At 37.0% G+C, this 16,743-nt stretch overlaps 1 protein-coding gene across 1 annotated transcript in view; it reads left to right on the top strand.

The window, feature by feature from the left end:
* The window catches only part of LOC142338021 (uncharacterized), a 131,218-nt gene that overhangs the window by 111,969 nt on the left and 2,506 nt on the right, over positions 1-16,743 (top strand). The window contains exons 12-13 of the mRNA XM_075387655.1: positions 13,284-13,446; positions 16,050-16,167. Coding sequence (XP_075243770.1) covers positions 13,284-13,446; positions 16,050-16,167 — 281 coding nt within the window. The remainder of the gene's footprint in view (positions 1-13,283; positions 13,447-16,049; positions 16,168-16,743) is intronic.

The raw sequence follows: 16,743 nt of genomic DNA on the forward strand, positions 1-16,743 counted from the left end.
AGAATATTCCTGTCAAAAAATTGTAATCCACTGCTAAAAAAAGATCAGGCTTCCCAGTTGTCTCCCAATTGGAATAACGATTGTGTACCGACTGAAAACTTAGGTAGTGTTGTCGGCTTGTTAACTCATTTTCATGTGCTATCTCAGTGCATTCTGTCTGAAGTTTCAATTTCTATTTCTCAGCAAAAGCCGCTGTGTCGGGAAAATATCCATGCAGCAATCTGGCAATGAACAAAGGCATATAAACAGTCAGGTTAGGGTGTTGAGATTTTTGTGCACCAAGTTCAGACCTCTAAGTCGCATCAAGTAGGATATGTCGCACCAACACCACTTTTGCCACCTATGCAACGCTCCGGTCAAACACACTTACAACGGCAACACCGAACCCCAACACTTTTGTACACAATTTTTCAAACAATCCACAGGCAAATCAAATCACGGACCATTTTTCACTAAAATTGGGGACAAAAAATCTAGTATGTCCGAAGAGTTGCATATACCTATAGCTCAAGTTTCAGAACTACAGATTATAACTGTCCACAAAAACTGTCTTTTTCATGCAGCCGCAAAAAATTGTCTTTATTCATGCAGCCTACCATTTACTCTGACCCAACGAATCAAAAATTTAACGTAACTTTCATCTTGATTCGAAATTGTGGTGTTTTCCCAAGAATATTTCCCCACACAAACAATGCAACATTTTTTAACAGCAGTCATGAGGAAATATCATCGAGTTCTGCTAATTCTGCCTCCAGGCGATGAGCAAGCGGTGCTAATTCGTCCCATATGGCGATCATCTGCACACAGAACGGTAAATAGTTTTCACGTGCCAACCTGAACTATCCCAGTAAACCCCTTCATTACAACAGCTAGTACCGCGCCACCTGTTATCAATGCGGTTGTTCCCCCATTTCACACACATACTGCTCCTATACCGTTGTCCAGGCGTAGCTCGCTGCATGCCCAGCCACCAGCATCAGTTTCGGAAAACGCAAGCCTTATTAAAGTGCTGGTTGATGCCGTAATCTTCAATAGTAATGACCCGCTCCAGAGTGGAAGCTGTCAAAATACATTGGACCCATTACAGTGGCGATAGAAACGGTCATTTCAGAAGCCATATGGGCTCTCAGTTTTAACTGATAATCCAAAAAATGACATTTCTTAAGAGTCCAGTAAATGGCAAAGCTAAAGCTGCTATCACCTACAGAGTTAACCTACAGCGGCGCAATGTACAAAAGACGCACAGAAAACTCTTTAACATTAGTTTGGCCAACAAAAGGGGTTTGGAAATTCGCATTTGAAAGCACTCAGCAGCTTGTCACTAGTGAAAATGGACAAGATTGATTAAATCACTCGACCGATGCACATAACTTAAAGAAAAATACTGTCACTAAAACGAGGACTGAGGATACTAGCAGCTCGCTAACAAAAAAAGCGTCAGTGGCTTTTGCTGCAAACACAACAAATTAAAACCAAAACCCACAACAGATTTCATCCTCAACATCAATGACCAGCTGCACTGTAAGCAAAGGCAGTCACTGCTTGTGGGAAAACCGTGTCTTTGACTGCCACGCAGCGAGCCTGCCACGCAGCGAGCCTGCCACGCAGCGAGCCAAGATTGTAGATGAGGCAAGGCTCCGTTTCTTCTGTTTGCGTGCTAAAGACACGTCCTGACAGTGTCCAATTCCCCGTATAGTATTTTTTCAAAAAGTCCTCAATCTTTCGTGAAGCTTCAAGAAGTTTTATTGTAGTTTTTTTTCTGCTAAATACTAAAATACTGCATCGTTATTTCAAAGTCAAATGCAATTTTTTGTAACCCAGTATCTAACGGTCAACAGAAAACAAGCAAGAAGACCTCTTCGTCTTCTGTCACTGACGTCATAGGCCTCCTACAGGTAACATTACGGCGTTCATTTAATGCAATACCGCTTTTGGTAACTCCTGGGCGTCCGATATTATTGCAGTTGGAATCGGTTTGAAGGGCACCGCGTTAACATGACCGCAATAGGTATAAAAGGGTAATAATAAAGAAGAACTCTTTGACAGAAAGTGGTTCAATTGACTGTGACACCTCATAAAGATTTAGGCTTCGGAGCCTTCAGTGTGCGTCCCTATTTGATGCAAACATCAAACGTAGGCTAGAACTACGGCGTTCATTTAAAGCGATGCCGCTCGCTGTAACTCCAGGAACTCCGAGAGTATTACAGTTAGACTCGGTTTGAACGGTACTGCATTAACATGACCGCAATAGGTATAAAAGGGTAACAATAAGGATAAACTAATTGAAATTAAGTGGTTCAATTAAATCCCTTGACCGATGCAAATAACTTAGAGAAGAATACTGTCACTAAAACGAGGACTGACGATACTAGCAACTCGCTAAAAAAAATGCGTCAGTGGCTTTTGCTGCAAACACAACAAATTATAACCAAAACCCGCAACAGATTTCATCCTCAACATCAATGACCAGCTGCATTGTAAGCCAAGGCAGTCACTGCTTGTGGGAAAACCGTGTCTTTGACTGCCACGCAGCGAGCCTGCCACGCAGCGAGCCTGCCACGCAGCGAGCCAAGATTGTAGCTGAGGCAAGGCTCCGTTTCTTCTGTTTGCGTGATAAAGACACGTCCTGACAGTGTCCAATTCCCCTTATAGTATTTTTTCAAAAAGTCCTCAATCTTTCGTGAAGCTTCAAGAAGTTTTATTGTAGTTTTTTCTGCTAAATATTAAAATACTGCATCGTTATTTCAAAGTCAAATGCAATTTTTTGTAACCCAGTATTTAACGGTCAACAGAAAACAAGCAAGAAGACCTCTTCGTCTTCTGTCACTGACGACATAGGCCTCCTACAGGTAACATTACGGCGTTCATTTAATGCAATACCGCTTTTAGTAACTCCTGTGCGTCCGATAGTATTGCAGTTGGAATCGGTTTGAAGGGCACCGCGTTAACATGACCGCAATAGGTATAAAAGGGTAATAATAAAGAAGAACTCTTTGACAGAAAGTGGTTCAATTGACTGTGACACCTCATAAAGATTTAGGCTTCGGAGCCTTCAGTGTGCGTCCCTATTTGATGCAAACATCAAACGTAGGCTAGAACTACGGCGTTCATTTAAAGCGATGCCGCTCGCTGTAACTCCAGGAACTCCGAGAGTATTACAGCTAGACTCGGTTTGAACGGTACTGCATTAACATGACCGCAATAGGTATAAAAGGGTAACAATAAGGATAAACTAATTGAAATTAAGTGGTTCAATTAAATCCCTTGACCGATGCAAATAACTTAGAGAAGAATACTGTCACTAAAACGAGGACTGACGATACTAGCAACTCGCTAACAAAAAATGCGTCAGTGGCTTTTGCTGCAAACACAACAAACTATAACTAAAACCCGCAACAGATTTCATCCTCAACATCAATGAGCAGCTGCATTGTAAGCAAAAGTAGTCACTGCTTGTGGGGAAATCGTGTCTTTGACTGCCACGCAGCGAGCCTGCCACGCAGCAAGCCAAGATTGTAGCTGAGGCAAAGCACCGTTTCTTCTGTTTGCGTGATAAAGACACGTCCTGGCAGTGTCCAATTCTCCGTATAATGTTTTTTCGTGAAGTTTCGAGAAGTTTTATTGTAGTTTTTTTTCTGCGAAATACTAAATAAAACTGCATCGTTATTTCAAAGTCAAATGCAATTTTTAGTAACCCAGTATCTAATGGTCAACATAAAACAAGCAAGAAGACCTCTTCGTCTTCTGTCACTGACGTCAAAGGCCTCCTTCAGGTAACATTACGGCGTTCATTTAATGCAATACCGCTTTTAGTAAATCCTGGGCGTCCGATAGTATTGCAGTTGGAATCGGTTTGAAGGGCGCCGCGTTAACATGACCGCAATAGGTATAAAAGGGTAATAATAAGGAAGAACTCTTTGACAGAAAGTGGTTCAATTGACTGTGACACCCCATAAAGATTAAGGCTTCGGAGCCTACAGTGTGCGTCCCTATGTGATGCAAACATTAAACGTAGGCTAAAACTACGGCGTTTATTTAATGCAATACCGCTTGCAGTAACTCCTGGGCGTCCGAGAGTATTACAGTTAGACTCGGTTTGAATGGTATCGCATTAACATGACCGCAATAGGTATAAAAGGATAACAATAAGGAAGATTAACAATAAAGATTAAGGCTGGCAGTTTTAGAACAGGAAAGATAGAGAAACTACCACGCTATCTGTCCGTTGGACTACTTTTCAGCCGACGAATTTGCTCATCGTTGGTTGGTCAATTGCCCATAGGGATTTAACATGCTCACTCCATTCAAGTTTAGGTTGAAACTTGACGTGTTTCGACGAGTTTCCTATGAAATTGTAGAACGAGTACAAAAAGTGGGCCCATGATCTCAACGGATGCTCGCGAGCATGAAACACCTGAATTAACAACCCTTAAAAATGGCCAAAGATTTGATGTCGGTTTGTTGTGGTCTGAAGGTAACGCAAAAATCCTGAATAACTACATTTCATTACATGTTCTGGTTAAATCGCTCGAAAAACGGCTCTCGAGAAATAAAATTGTATCAAAATCACGCAAAAACAATAAGAGAAGACCTTGCATGGGGTTACGTAATAGAAGCTTCAGATGCTCACATAGTCAGGCAGCCGTCGGATAGAGAATATTTTCTTTCACTTCAACTTGTAGTCAACCCGAACAAACTGGGGAAGTGGGTAGGCACTGAATGGTGTAGCAGAGTTCCATAGTGCCTCTTTGAATAACTTTTTTGGCCGCGAGCACCGGTTAGCTCCAAATATAAATCCATGTGCAGCTAAGGCGCCATCAAAATCAATTCGCTGTGTTCACGAATATTGAGGGTTTGTTCCTACAGTTTGTCGTACCTGACTGTGATTGAGAAGTCTCTAACTTTTTTTGCGGCGAAAAGAGTTTTGGCAGTTTCTCCGATTAGGTTCGAGTTCGGAAGCTTGTAAGGAAGGTATCAAATCTGGCTGATAAAACTAATGGCTAACCTAAGTCTCCCAAACCAAAGGTAACCGCGACATCCGAAGAGTAATCTCATGCGTTCTTAAGTGGACGTACCTCCATAACGGTCACTGAATCATCCAAAAAACACTTGGTACTGAGCCCTGTGTCTAAGAAATTTGATCCTATAGGTTTAGTGGTACCACCTACTGTTGTTAATCAATTGCTACCGAAGAAAATTTGGCGTCTCGTCGGGTCGCTTAGTACGGTGAAGAACAGTTACCAAAACACACTGTGGAAATATTTCGCGAATGGAGTGTGGAACTACCCAAGCCTGCTAAAATCACTCTACCGGGGAGTTACCTGTCGGGATCTCTCAAGCACCTCGATCTACGCATGTTTGACAAAAATTCGCAATAAGTGCTTAGTGCTGTTTCGTTTCTCCGACCACGAGTAACTACTTGGATTGAGTTGCAAACGGAACTTGTCTTTCTCCGTAAAAACGCTTGATTAGAACGTATGAAGATGATGACAGTTCCAAGGCTAGAATTAAAATCTGCACCATTGGCCCTTTAGTTGAACTGAGGTATCTGTTGAACCCTCATAGTGTATCTCAACAGGGAGTTCTTTTAGACCGACAGCACTAATGCCTTGCAATGACTTAAATCTACAAGCAAGCACGCTATACCTTTGCAAACTGTGTAGGCAAGATTTAGGAACACAATAGCGTTGATGAATGGAACTACGAGGCCTTAAGTGATAACCCAACAGACGCGAGAGGTTTTACAAACATTTAGATAAAAAAAGCTCCAAAACTCTTAAGAGCTAAACAATTCCCGTTCGAACCATGCATTCAAGTAGTTAAAGACTTCAAACTCTGAATAGTAGTATCTCTAAGTAGTGTAGTGACCAAAAAAAGGACGTCGTTAACACAATAAATCCTTTAAAGAGAGCAGACGTATTGCTCCGTTTGCAACTTCTGTCGGACAAACGGTCTAATCATAGAGGCTGGTTGTATCAAACCTTTGGTCGAAGTTGATTTTGATGCTAAACATTCTATCGTTCTAGACGCATGTCTTTGTTAAGCTGTTTATTCTGCAAACCCATGTAAAAAATCACCAATAAGGCGTTGAATATTTGCGGCCTAAAAGTACAGGAACATTATGCACTACTCAAACTACGAAGTTCACTGAGTTTAATTAAACCTAACTGCTTTTCGTGCAGAATTTTTTGCGCGGCCATTCTGCCATTATTCAACCCATCGTGTCTGACGTCCCAGTAGAAACAATTGCATACCCTTCTCTTTCCTTTACCAACAAGGGGTTGGTCACTTTGGCACATTTAAGTCACCTTTCGTCGATCTACCAAAGTGGTTAGTTATCCCTCTTGACCTACTTGACTACTCTTGCTGACCATGTGAAAACCGTTCCGTCCTGGGACGCTAATTCGCGAATAGTGAGATTTGAATGGTTTGTCTCCGTTCGGGGTGCTCTTGCCATTATCCAGTCAGATAATTGTTTTTACTTCGTTGTTGCAGAAATAGAGCTGCACTAGAGTATTAATTATGAGAATACGAACAACATTGCTGCTGAATTTGACTACAAAGGCATGAAGTGGGGGTGCCTTCCACCCACTGTGCCCTTCCAAGGTCGCATCTGGTCCAACAAGCACATAACTCACATCCGTTAACGCTTGTAAGCGTCCAACCATCCAACTTGGGCGCCTAACACTTTTTCTATTTGGTAGCCAAGCAACCGCAATTCCGTCAATCGTTGGCGTTGAAGAGTTCGATTACCGTAAGCGGTATAATCCCGCACAGAATTAGGCTAACGCTATCTGGCCACGTTGGAGTATATAGTACGTCCCGGCAATGAACCGAAGTTATAAATGACAGACGTCTGCTGAGATTCATCTAAAGACCGGTGATTTGGTCCGGCTAGTTCCAAAAAGCAACCGTAAGGGCTATTACCTTACAGCTTGGGTTGCTCTGTTCTGCTACAGCTACGACCTCGTCAAATGCTAACCTGTATTTCGTACGTACACCAGATCACTCGACTCTGCGCTTGTTTTTCATTTCTCCCAATATCTTCTTCTAAACAGGTGGATGTTAACTAACTTTGATTTTGATCGCCAATCAAATTCGAACATTTAAATACTTACAGAAATTGTTCTAATATACGTAGAGCGTTCAAAAATTGATCGTATAACACAGTTTTGCAAAAATCTAATCATGAAACTCATCAAATAACACTTTAATCGGCTCTATTATTTTCGGGTTTTTGAATTCATTGGTACAAAATGGTGACAAGCAATCAACCGATTCGTGATCAGACAAAATACCGGTCACATGACCATCAAAAAGACTCCGTTGTCAAAACGAAATTTTGCTATGAACAAAAACAAAGATTTTTCCACGTGTCATTGTTCTTGCAAGTCGCTTTATGTCGATTTGATTCCTGAATTTAAAACGATGAATATTTATATTGTTGGTAGCTAATTCATGATGTTTTTCATTTCGAAAAAAATGCAAGTTGCACTTTTGTCGTCGCTGAGGTAAATCAAGAAAAATATTAGTGCACAAAGTGTGCCTTGGCATATTCCATCCAATCCTTAAATGGCTTCTGATTTTCAGATGATACCAGTTGTATCACAGTTCTCTGCACTATATTTCATTTTTCTGCACTTTTTTGGGATACATAGTTTTTCATTAGTTGTGCCATCTGTTTGCAATTTAAGATTTGCCGGTGAAGTTCAAGTACTTTGCTGTGCAATTAGTGAGGCTGATTGGTGGATCAATAGTTTTCTGTCTACTTTCTGAATATAGTCGGCTTTCACTTGTGACTCATTCCGAGCAATTGGAACAAAAAAAATGTTTATGGAGCTCGTTATCTTGAGAGACAAACATACTTTGAGTCAATTAGGCAATCATTTTAGAATATTGTAATTTGTTTTCTCAGGTCCTGGACTTGCATAACTAATTTTGTTTAGAAATTGTTCAAATTGGTTCTTTTGACGGCACCTTTTTTATTTGTTGTCTGTCATCGCATCTTCTATTTGGAATTTGAACACTTTGCATTTTTTCTAAATTTTTCTCTGAAATAAATATAAAAAAATTTTAGGACTTTGGTGTTTTTGTTAAGGTTTGAAAAATTTCCGAATACACTTTGAGGTCCTCCCTAAAGACCACTGTTCTGTATTTTTTAGCAGTTGCAATCAGAGTCGACAGTTTAAATTTACTCGATGAATTCATGGACCCGTGTAATTCTCGCTGGTTGAAGTTTATTTCTTGGTACAAAATTATATAACCATCTCCTTATGATCCTTTTCAGCTGTTTTGCATTCTGTTTCGTTTCTGACAAATGAAATTAAAATTTTTTGAATATGTTCGTTCTGTTGTTCTGCTTTTGCATATTTTGTGGGATACAACTCGGAGTTCTCGTGTTTTTGCTTCACCATCTTTTTGACTTTTTGGTATCTATCTTTTGCCTCTAAGTGAATTTTTTTTTTGCAACATTAAGTTTAGAGTTGAAGTCACACGTTGTTGTCACTGCAAAAATTGTTGGCAAAATTAAACCATTTCAAATATTTGAAAACTGATAAATCCAAAAAACGTAACTCAAGCATATTTCAGCAATCTCTCAAATGTGAACAGTATAATTTCTATTAGTTAGAAAACCGATTTTTAGAAGCCCGAAATATCTGTTTTCAGTTGCGTCTATTATTTTTTTTACCATAATCAGTTATATATACGTGCCTTTCAATTATTGGTGGTTAGCGTTAAGTTTTCCGCATAAAAAGCAGTTTGCTGTCCCGTTTGAAAATGTTCTGACATTTCTCAATTAAATTTTTTTTTACTTTGAAAGAGCTATAAACCATAGTCTTCAAGAAACAGGTATTTAAAAGCATACCCTTATCTTTTCCAGATCTTTCCTTGTCCGTTTCAATCGTTGTCGCTCCCTTTCTTGCTAGAACCATTGAACTCTGTGAATTGCTTGCATAGTTAAGTTAACTACAATATATTTATTTTCAGATTTTCGTTTCGCCACTTTTTAATTCAGTCAGGCATATAACTTTGTTCTTCGAAGAGAATTTTTTTTCCTTTTTGTAAAATAAACCTCGGAATTCCTATTGGACGATTTACATTTGTCCATTTTGACTGAACAAACGGCTGTTTGCTCAATATTGTTGCTTTGCTAACTTGAGAAGTTGCTTGAGCACTTTTGATGCTATTGTAATTTTTTCCGTCTTTTTTTAACGTTGATCAATTTGTCGTTCACTAATACTTACAATATTGATGATAGCACTGTAACACATTAAATTATAGGTTGTTTAAATTTGGCTCAAAATTTCGGCGATTAGTTACCTATATTTAATGCTCAAACGCTTGAATACTGCTGAAAAATTTTTTTGAAAACGACTTTCTACTGTTGAGTACTTATATCCCTGTCCTCAATTTGTTGCATATGCAACTGAGTTTTGGGACACCCTCTAAAAACAGTTGCATTTGGTCTTTTACGTTTAGAGCTTTTGAATTTGTCTTTTAGTTCAAAGTATTGCTTTACAGTGTGCCTTCCTCAGCATTATAGACAACTTGTAGGTTGTTAACCTCATTGAAATAGTTTTGGTGGCAACTGAATTTTTATCATGTGGTTTTTGTCTACTTGTTTTGCATCTGAAAACCAGCCATGACATCGCGCCTTTGTGCTGCTATGCTGTGACTTGATTGGTTGGTTCTTTCCTTAATTTGATTAATGTGTGTTAGTTTTCACTTGCTCGGGTAATTACCATTGAAATTTTTAGTACCTTCAATCAATTGTTGTTTAACAATTCCTCCTCAATTTTTTTTCCTGAATAATGTGATGCACGTCGACTATATTGAAGCTTCGTTTGGTTTTGAGTTTTTGGATCGTTCTTTGTTTGCATTAACAATACTAATTGAAAACAATTCTTGCAGATCTTTGATCGCCATGAGGTAAACCCCTGGTGGCATGGTCCGCTGGTTTGGTGGTCAAAACTAATGAGTTTCATAACTTTCTTTTTTGTTCTATTTTTAGTTGTATTTGATTTCTTCGTGTATTTAATGCTATATCAATTTTTATAATCGGTTCTGCCTGGGAATTTTGCAAATTTTAATTCAAAAATGTTTAGGTTTGTTTCTCATTTGGATAATGTCTTGTTCTGCTGGCAAGAAGAGAGCTTTTATTTGGTTCTTTGGTTCTTTAAAACTAAATCCATTCTGATGTTTATTGTTTAATAAACCACGCAAAACTACAGATCTAGTGTTAATGATGCGCTTGGCAAATTGTTAAAAAGCAGATATACAAACAAGATGTTTGAATTGTTCCGAAAAAGTTCTGAAAAATAAGTTTAAGAGCTAAGAAATCTTAAATAAAATGTTTATAAATTTTTATTAGTTTCTTTTTTTCTTTAAAAATAGAGCTTAGAGGAACCATGGCTTTTATGCCTCTGAATGCTAATTTATTTGAGACAAGCAAAAATTGAATCTAATTCTTAATTGTTTTCACTGAAAAAGTTGCAATGCAAAGTTAATGTTTTAGCCAAGCCAAATAGTCAAAAGTGGGCTGCACAAACAACATTATTTTTTCAATTGCCCTCTGAGTACATTATACGGAATTTTGTGGTACAAGTCAATGCTTTATGTCATATTTCACCTTGTATGATGCTCAAGATATTTTTTGACTTCCACTGAAAACAAAAGTTTTACAGGTGTTCAAAAGCATGCCCTCATCTTTTCTTTGTCTTTTTTGATTATTGTTGCTCCCTTTTTCGTTAAAAACATTGGACCCTTTGATTTGATTGTCAATTTTAAGTTAACTACAATGAACTTTTTATTCAGATTTTACGGTTGCCACATTTTAACTTCATTCAGACACAAAAATTTCAAAATCTTTCTTCTTCGAAGAGAAATACGTTTCTTCCATTTTGTCAAATATACCTTGGAAAATATTGCAAGATTATATCTTTTTCCCCTATGACTGAATAAACGGCTGCTTGCTCAATCATGTTGCATTCCTAATTCGAGAAATTGCTTTAGCACTTTTGATGCTATTATAATACTTTTGTTTTTTAACGTCGATCAATTCGTCGTGCACTAAAACTGAGCATATTGATGATAGAACTGTAACACATTAAAATTATGTTGTTTAAACTCGGCTGAAAACTTCAACGATTAGAAATTGTTTAATTTACAAACGCTTGAGTAGTGCTGAAAAAATTCTTGCAGACGGCTTTCGACGGTTGAGTACATATATTCTTATTTTCATCTTGTCGCCTCTTCATTTGGGTTTTCACAATATGAGCATTTGCATTTGTCTTTCAGTTCAACGTATTGCTTTACTGTGTGCCCTCCAGAGCATTGTAGACAACTCTTAGATTGTTAACTTCATCAAAAAAGTTTTTGTTGCAACTGAATCTTTTTTTATCATGTGGTTATTGACTGCCTGATTTGCATCTGAAAACCAGCCATGACACCGCGCCTTTGTGCTGCTGTGACTTGATTGGTTAGTTCTTTTATTGAATTGATTAATTTTGTTAGTTTTCACTTGCTCGGCTATTTATCATTAAACTTTTCAGTACTTTTGATCAATTGCTGTTTATCAATTCCTCTTCAATTCGTTTTCTTGAATAAGGTGATGCACTTTGATTATATTGAAGTTTCGTTTGGCTTTGAGTCTTTGCTTTGTTTTGTTTTGCATTTACGATACTATTTGAAAACAACTCCTGCAGAATTATAATTGACCTGAGGCAAACCCCTGTTGGTAGCGTCCGCTGGTTATCCTCGACATCATTATATTCATAGATGATGCTCCAGTTAATGTAAATTAGAGAATTTCTGAATTTAAGGGAATCGTAATTACGCTTATCAAATATTCATTTCATGAGCGGTTTTTGTTCTTGAGTTAGCGTAATGTAAGTCGTAAGGTAGAATAATTGAATCCAGTTTCTGCTTTTTTTGTTGTTCAATTAATTAATGTTGTAGTCTCTTATAAGAGATATTGATTTATTTTCAGTGAAAGCCTTAACAATGCATAAAGCCAATTCAACCAAGAACTGAACAAAATTGCTTATTTGGGTTGTAAGAAATATTGATCAAGATAGTTTTGTGAGAGAATAATTTGCATTCAACCCATAGATTTTCAAAAGTTGTGGACATGTTGTTAAGGTTATTCCTGATTTTTGAATTGCAAAATCTTCATACTAATATTAATAATAATCCTCCTCGTTTTTTATCCTGTTGATCACATCTGTGGATTTCAAATTGCTGGGAATTAGGGTTATCAAAACTGCTCTCAGTACTGATCAACCAGGTTTCTGTTAAACCATAATAACAATTGGGACCAATGTCTTTGAGTAAACTTTTCAACTGTCGATGTGTTTTTGGATACTTTGACAGTTAGCATGAACAATTATCAGTTGCATGGGCCATTCTTTACATTTTGACGGTATACTGCTTAAAATTTCCAAAGGTCCCGGGTTTCTTTCAATATCCCCATAAATTAACAAAGTAAATGAACATATAAAAGGAAAAAAAGCACAGATGAGGAAAAACATACGAAGCCGAAAACTTTCAGCAGGTCAACTTTTATCGAACACAAATAAACTTTTTTTAATTTAGAACTGCACATGAGGCCCAGTGGCGTGGGAGAGTTTAAAACCACTGTTTGCCTCGTCCAAAAAAATAACATAAAATGATCAGAATTACCGCTTTCAACATTACACTCAGTTATTGATGTCAAACCGTTCGTGCCAAATGAATCAAACAAACAATCAAAATGTTTCCATTTATTTCATCTAAATGTCAAGCTTTGACGACCTTTATAATGGATGATAACAATTAAAAGATTGGTTGTTGTTTGAAGGCTGCAAAAATTAGCGTTGCTGATAATTAGAGAACTTGTTCTTCAATTCATAAGAATCGTTAGATGTTACTTTACTGAAGTCAATAACCCCCTTTGTGGTTTTTAATAGCTATCCTAGCAGTATGTTTTTCATGAATGGTATCCCAAACTTATAATTTAAATGCACATTTTCATGGTACAGTTGGTTGAATTGTGTGATGCGTGGATTGTAGGTTGAAACACTTCAAATACTATCATTTAGCTTAAGCACTACAATTGCTTTATCACCATTTCCATAAGTACTATTTAGCAAATCATTGAAAACTGCAATTTTTCATTGCTTTGACTGTTTAAAAATTTTTAATTTTCATCACTGTTTATAGGTATGTAAGATTAACTGTTGTAAGAAATAAAAGACTAATTTGTGAATGATTGTAATTAGCTTTAAATAAGTTTGCTTGTTAAGATGAAGCTAATGTGTCGGTTTCAATTGTAACTGGTCCGATAGAAGGAGCACGCAACACTTACCAGAAACAGTCTTTGATTATTGGCAGCAGCAGTGGACGAGAGACACGTTCATTTGAGTTGACCTCTGACATGGCCTACTATTTTGCAAATGGAAATTATACGTTAGTATAATAGAAACTGGAGAAAAAATGTTCAAACGAATGAATAGCTCCTAATTTTTAGCTAATTTTTAAAATTCTGTTAACAAATTATTTAGTCAACTCTCGTTTAACACTGGCATCACTAATCGAAGAACCCAATTGTTACAATGACCAAAATAAAATCTGAAAACATGGCCACCCTGGCTGAGGTTCCACCATTAATCCAACTCTGTCATTGCCATTTTTACACTGTCCACTCTTAATATAAGGTGAGAACTAACCGTGTAATAGTCTTTTAAACACTTTTTCCTCTCCTTTCCCTGTTGTTTTTAGGTGAAATCCTCGACCCGGGCAAACATGGCTTTGGGACTCAACTATTATTTCACAGCGCTTTTTACAACTAATTTGTTATATGAACAGTTGTGACAAAAAGTGGCGAAAAAAGTATTGTAATATTCTAATTAGTTGCGCAAGTTATGCAACTGTTTTCAGATGAACGAGAAATGATTAAAAGTTATTAATTAAGTTATTAAATTATTAAATGATTGTTTTCACGCTCTTTATAGCTCTAATAATAGTTCGGTTCTGCTTCGACGTTCAATTAATAACTTTTGACAACTTCTCGTTTGCGGTAAGAGCAAGCTGGTAGTCTTCATTTTTCTCAAATTACTATTCTTGTTGATACCAAATAGAATTAAAATAAGCAGCATTAGTACAGAAGTATTACAGAAGTAGTACAGAACCGAGCTATTAAATGCCGCACAGCGATAGCTGGGGCTATTATTGGCCTTCTCTTGGTTATTTTTTACAATTCAGAGAATTTGAATTGTATTGGGGCGCTGTCTTTTTTACAGCTCGATGAGGAGTATTGGAGAAGTCCTTTTTTAATTAATATTCTTGGAGTGAAAGTTTCTGGAAATTCATATAAATTTTATGCTAATCCGAAGGTTTTTCTTTTATTTTGCTAATTTTTGGGCTAATTTTTGCAAAATTTTAACGATTGTTTGTTTTTCTGCCTCAGATGGGTACTGAAATGACTCCTATTGCTTGAGAAATTTTCAGAAAGTAAGTGGTAATTGTTTTTTTTTGATATGGGGCATTTTTTTAAAGTATTTCTTTTTTATTCTGTTTTTAGACATGTTTCTCAGCCTCCTATTATGACTAACCCATTGTTTTGCGAGCATTAGGATACCACATAAATTGAAAGGAGTTTTTCTTTAGGTATATTTGCTTTTGTAATACTATAAAATATATTAACTTTTTCCAGATTTTTAACCCAAGTTGTTTGTAACAGCTTTTTTTCAAGATTGGGCTTCAAGTATATTTTAAAAAAGAACTACTTTCTTTTTAAAAAAGATTTGTAGTTTTAATAGGTACTAGTTGTTTTCATGAAGCACTTTTGCAGAGATATTTTCTTCGGGATCTCAATTTATGTCAAAATTTGATCCGATTTTTTATCACATTTTAACACATTTGATTTCTTGTTTTTAGTTTTGTTTTAATGGTTTTGTTTCATAAGATAATCATAATTTAGTGGAGGGAAGTTTTGTCTGATAAGCAGTTGGATGGCGTTTTAGTGAATATTTGCACTCCGGATTTCTTCCGGCTATGTTTCTTTTTTAAGATCTGTTCACACATTTTCATGATTTTTGAAGTTAAATTGGAGTAGTGATTTTGGTCACGCCGAAACAAGAAAGGGAGCAAAAGATCAAGTGGTTTTGCGGCGTGATGTTTTCTGCTCTAATTTTGAAGTAGAGTGAGAAAACGATGTTTGAACAAAAATTCGCCTTCTCGCTAGTGGTTTTTTTTGTTCACAAGCGGCAATTTCACCTGAATTTTTACTGTTTTTTTTTTTCATTTTTTTTGGTCGAATTTTTTAAAAATTTTTTTCCAATCCTTTCATAGTTCAATCTAGGCCTAGTTTTTTGGTTTTTTGTTGGAATGAGATTGATATTTCTCGCTAGTGGGTTTTTGTTCTCGCTAGCGGCATTTTGACATTGATTTTCAGTTTTTTTTTGTTTTTTTGATCGGATTTTATTTTTATAGAAATGCTTTTTCGAATTCACTCATGGTCCGTTCTATGTCTAGTTTTTGTTCAGTCAATGAAGATTCTTCGGATTGTAAGTCAGGACATGTCGTGCTATTACTAAATTTTTGGTCACACTTGACTTACCTCACTCTCAAAAATGACCTCCTCACTTTGAAATTGACTTTTATTTACTTCAAATCGAAGCGATAAGCTCAAATGGATGTGTGTCGCTCTAAATGAAGGTTATTTGAGAGCAGCTAATAGAGGCAGCAAAATCGTATACAGATTTTTAACCAAAATATAACATATCAGCATTCAGATATACGAAGCTATTGCGGCTATTTTCTGGCAATCTGCCAACTATGTTTCTTATTTTTCTCTAATCGATATAACGATTTACTTTTCCCTGAAACGGTTCTTCGCTTCAATTTGCTTTTTATCGCTTTCTAGTATCACTTTTATTTGAGACAACTTCTCTTCGATACATGAAGTATTTCTTTGGAATCTGCTTATTTGATATATGTTGAACCAGCAAAAGGCATGTTTAGGAGAATCGCTCTAACATTTGATTGCCCTTTTCAAAACTCTGTTTCAGAACTGCACGTTATTACGTTTTCATGGATAAGACGTGTTCAGAGAACATCGAGTATGTCAAAGTTACCGGATACAATACCCGACCAGCTGAGGAGAACCCTTCATGGCTAATACATAATGTGTATAATCTTATTTGGTTTCTTGTACCCCTCCAGACGCGATACAATACACAAAAACAACGATCAAAGACACAAAATTATGCATACGGAAATGAAAAAAAAGCACGCAAACACATATACACAAATACCTACCCGCACACAAAAACACCCACAAACACACAGACAAAAACTCTCTCTCTCTCTCTCTCTCTCTCTCTCTCTCTCTCTCTCTCATGCACATACAAACGCGAGCCCGCTTATATAGACACATACATCACATCACAACTACACATGCTTTCCCATTCCAGGTCTAGACCTCGACTTATGAAAAGACTTTAAAAGTCTAGTGGGGGAGGGGGCAATATTGTCTAAAATTACACGGTCGAGGTTCCTAGTTAAAGTTGAGCTAGGGTCTTTTCATAACAGATTAGTGTCGAACATGTTCTTAGGTCGAGCTAAAGTCTTTTCAAATACAAGAAAGTTGAGATGAGGTTTTTTCATGAGACCACCAGTAGTCTTTTCATAACCCACAAATCATACCCTCACAAACACAACAAAGCACAGCACACACGCACAAATAAAACACACAAGCAAAAT

This window comes from Convolutriloba macropyga, chromosome 4 (genome assembly GCF_964194025.1).
Source record: "Convolutriloba macropyga chromosome 4, txConMacr16.3, whole genome shotgun sequence".
Classification (NCBI taxonomy): Eukaryota; Metazoa; Xenacoelomorpha; order Acoela; family Convolutidae; genus Convolutriloba; species Convolutriloba macropyga.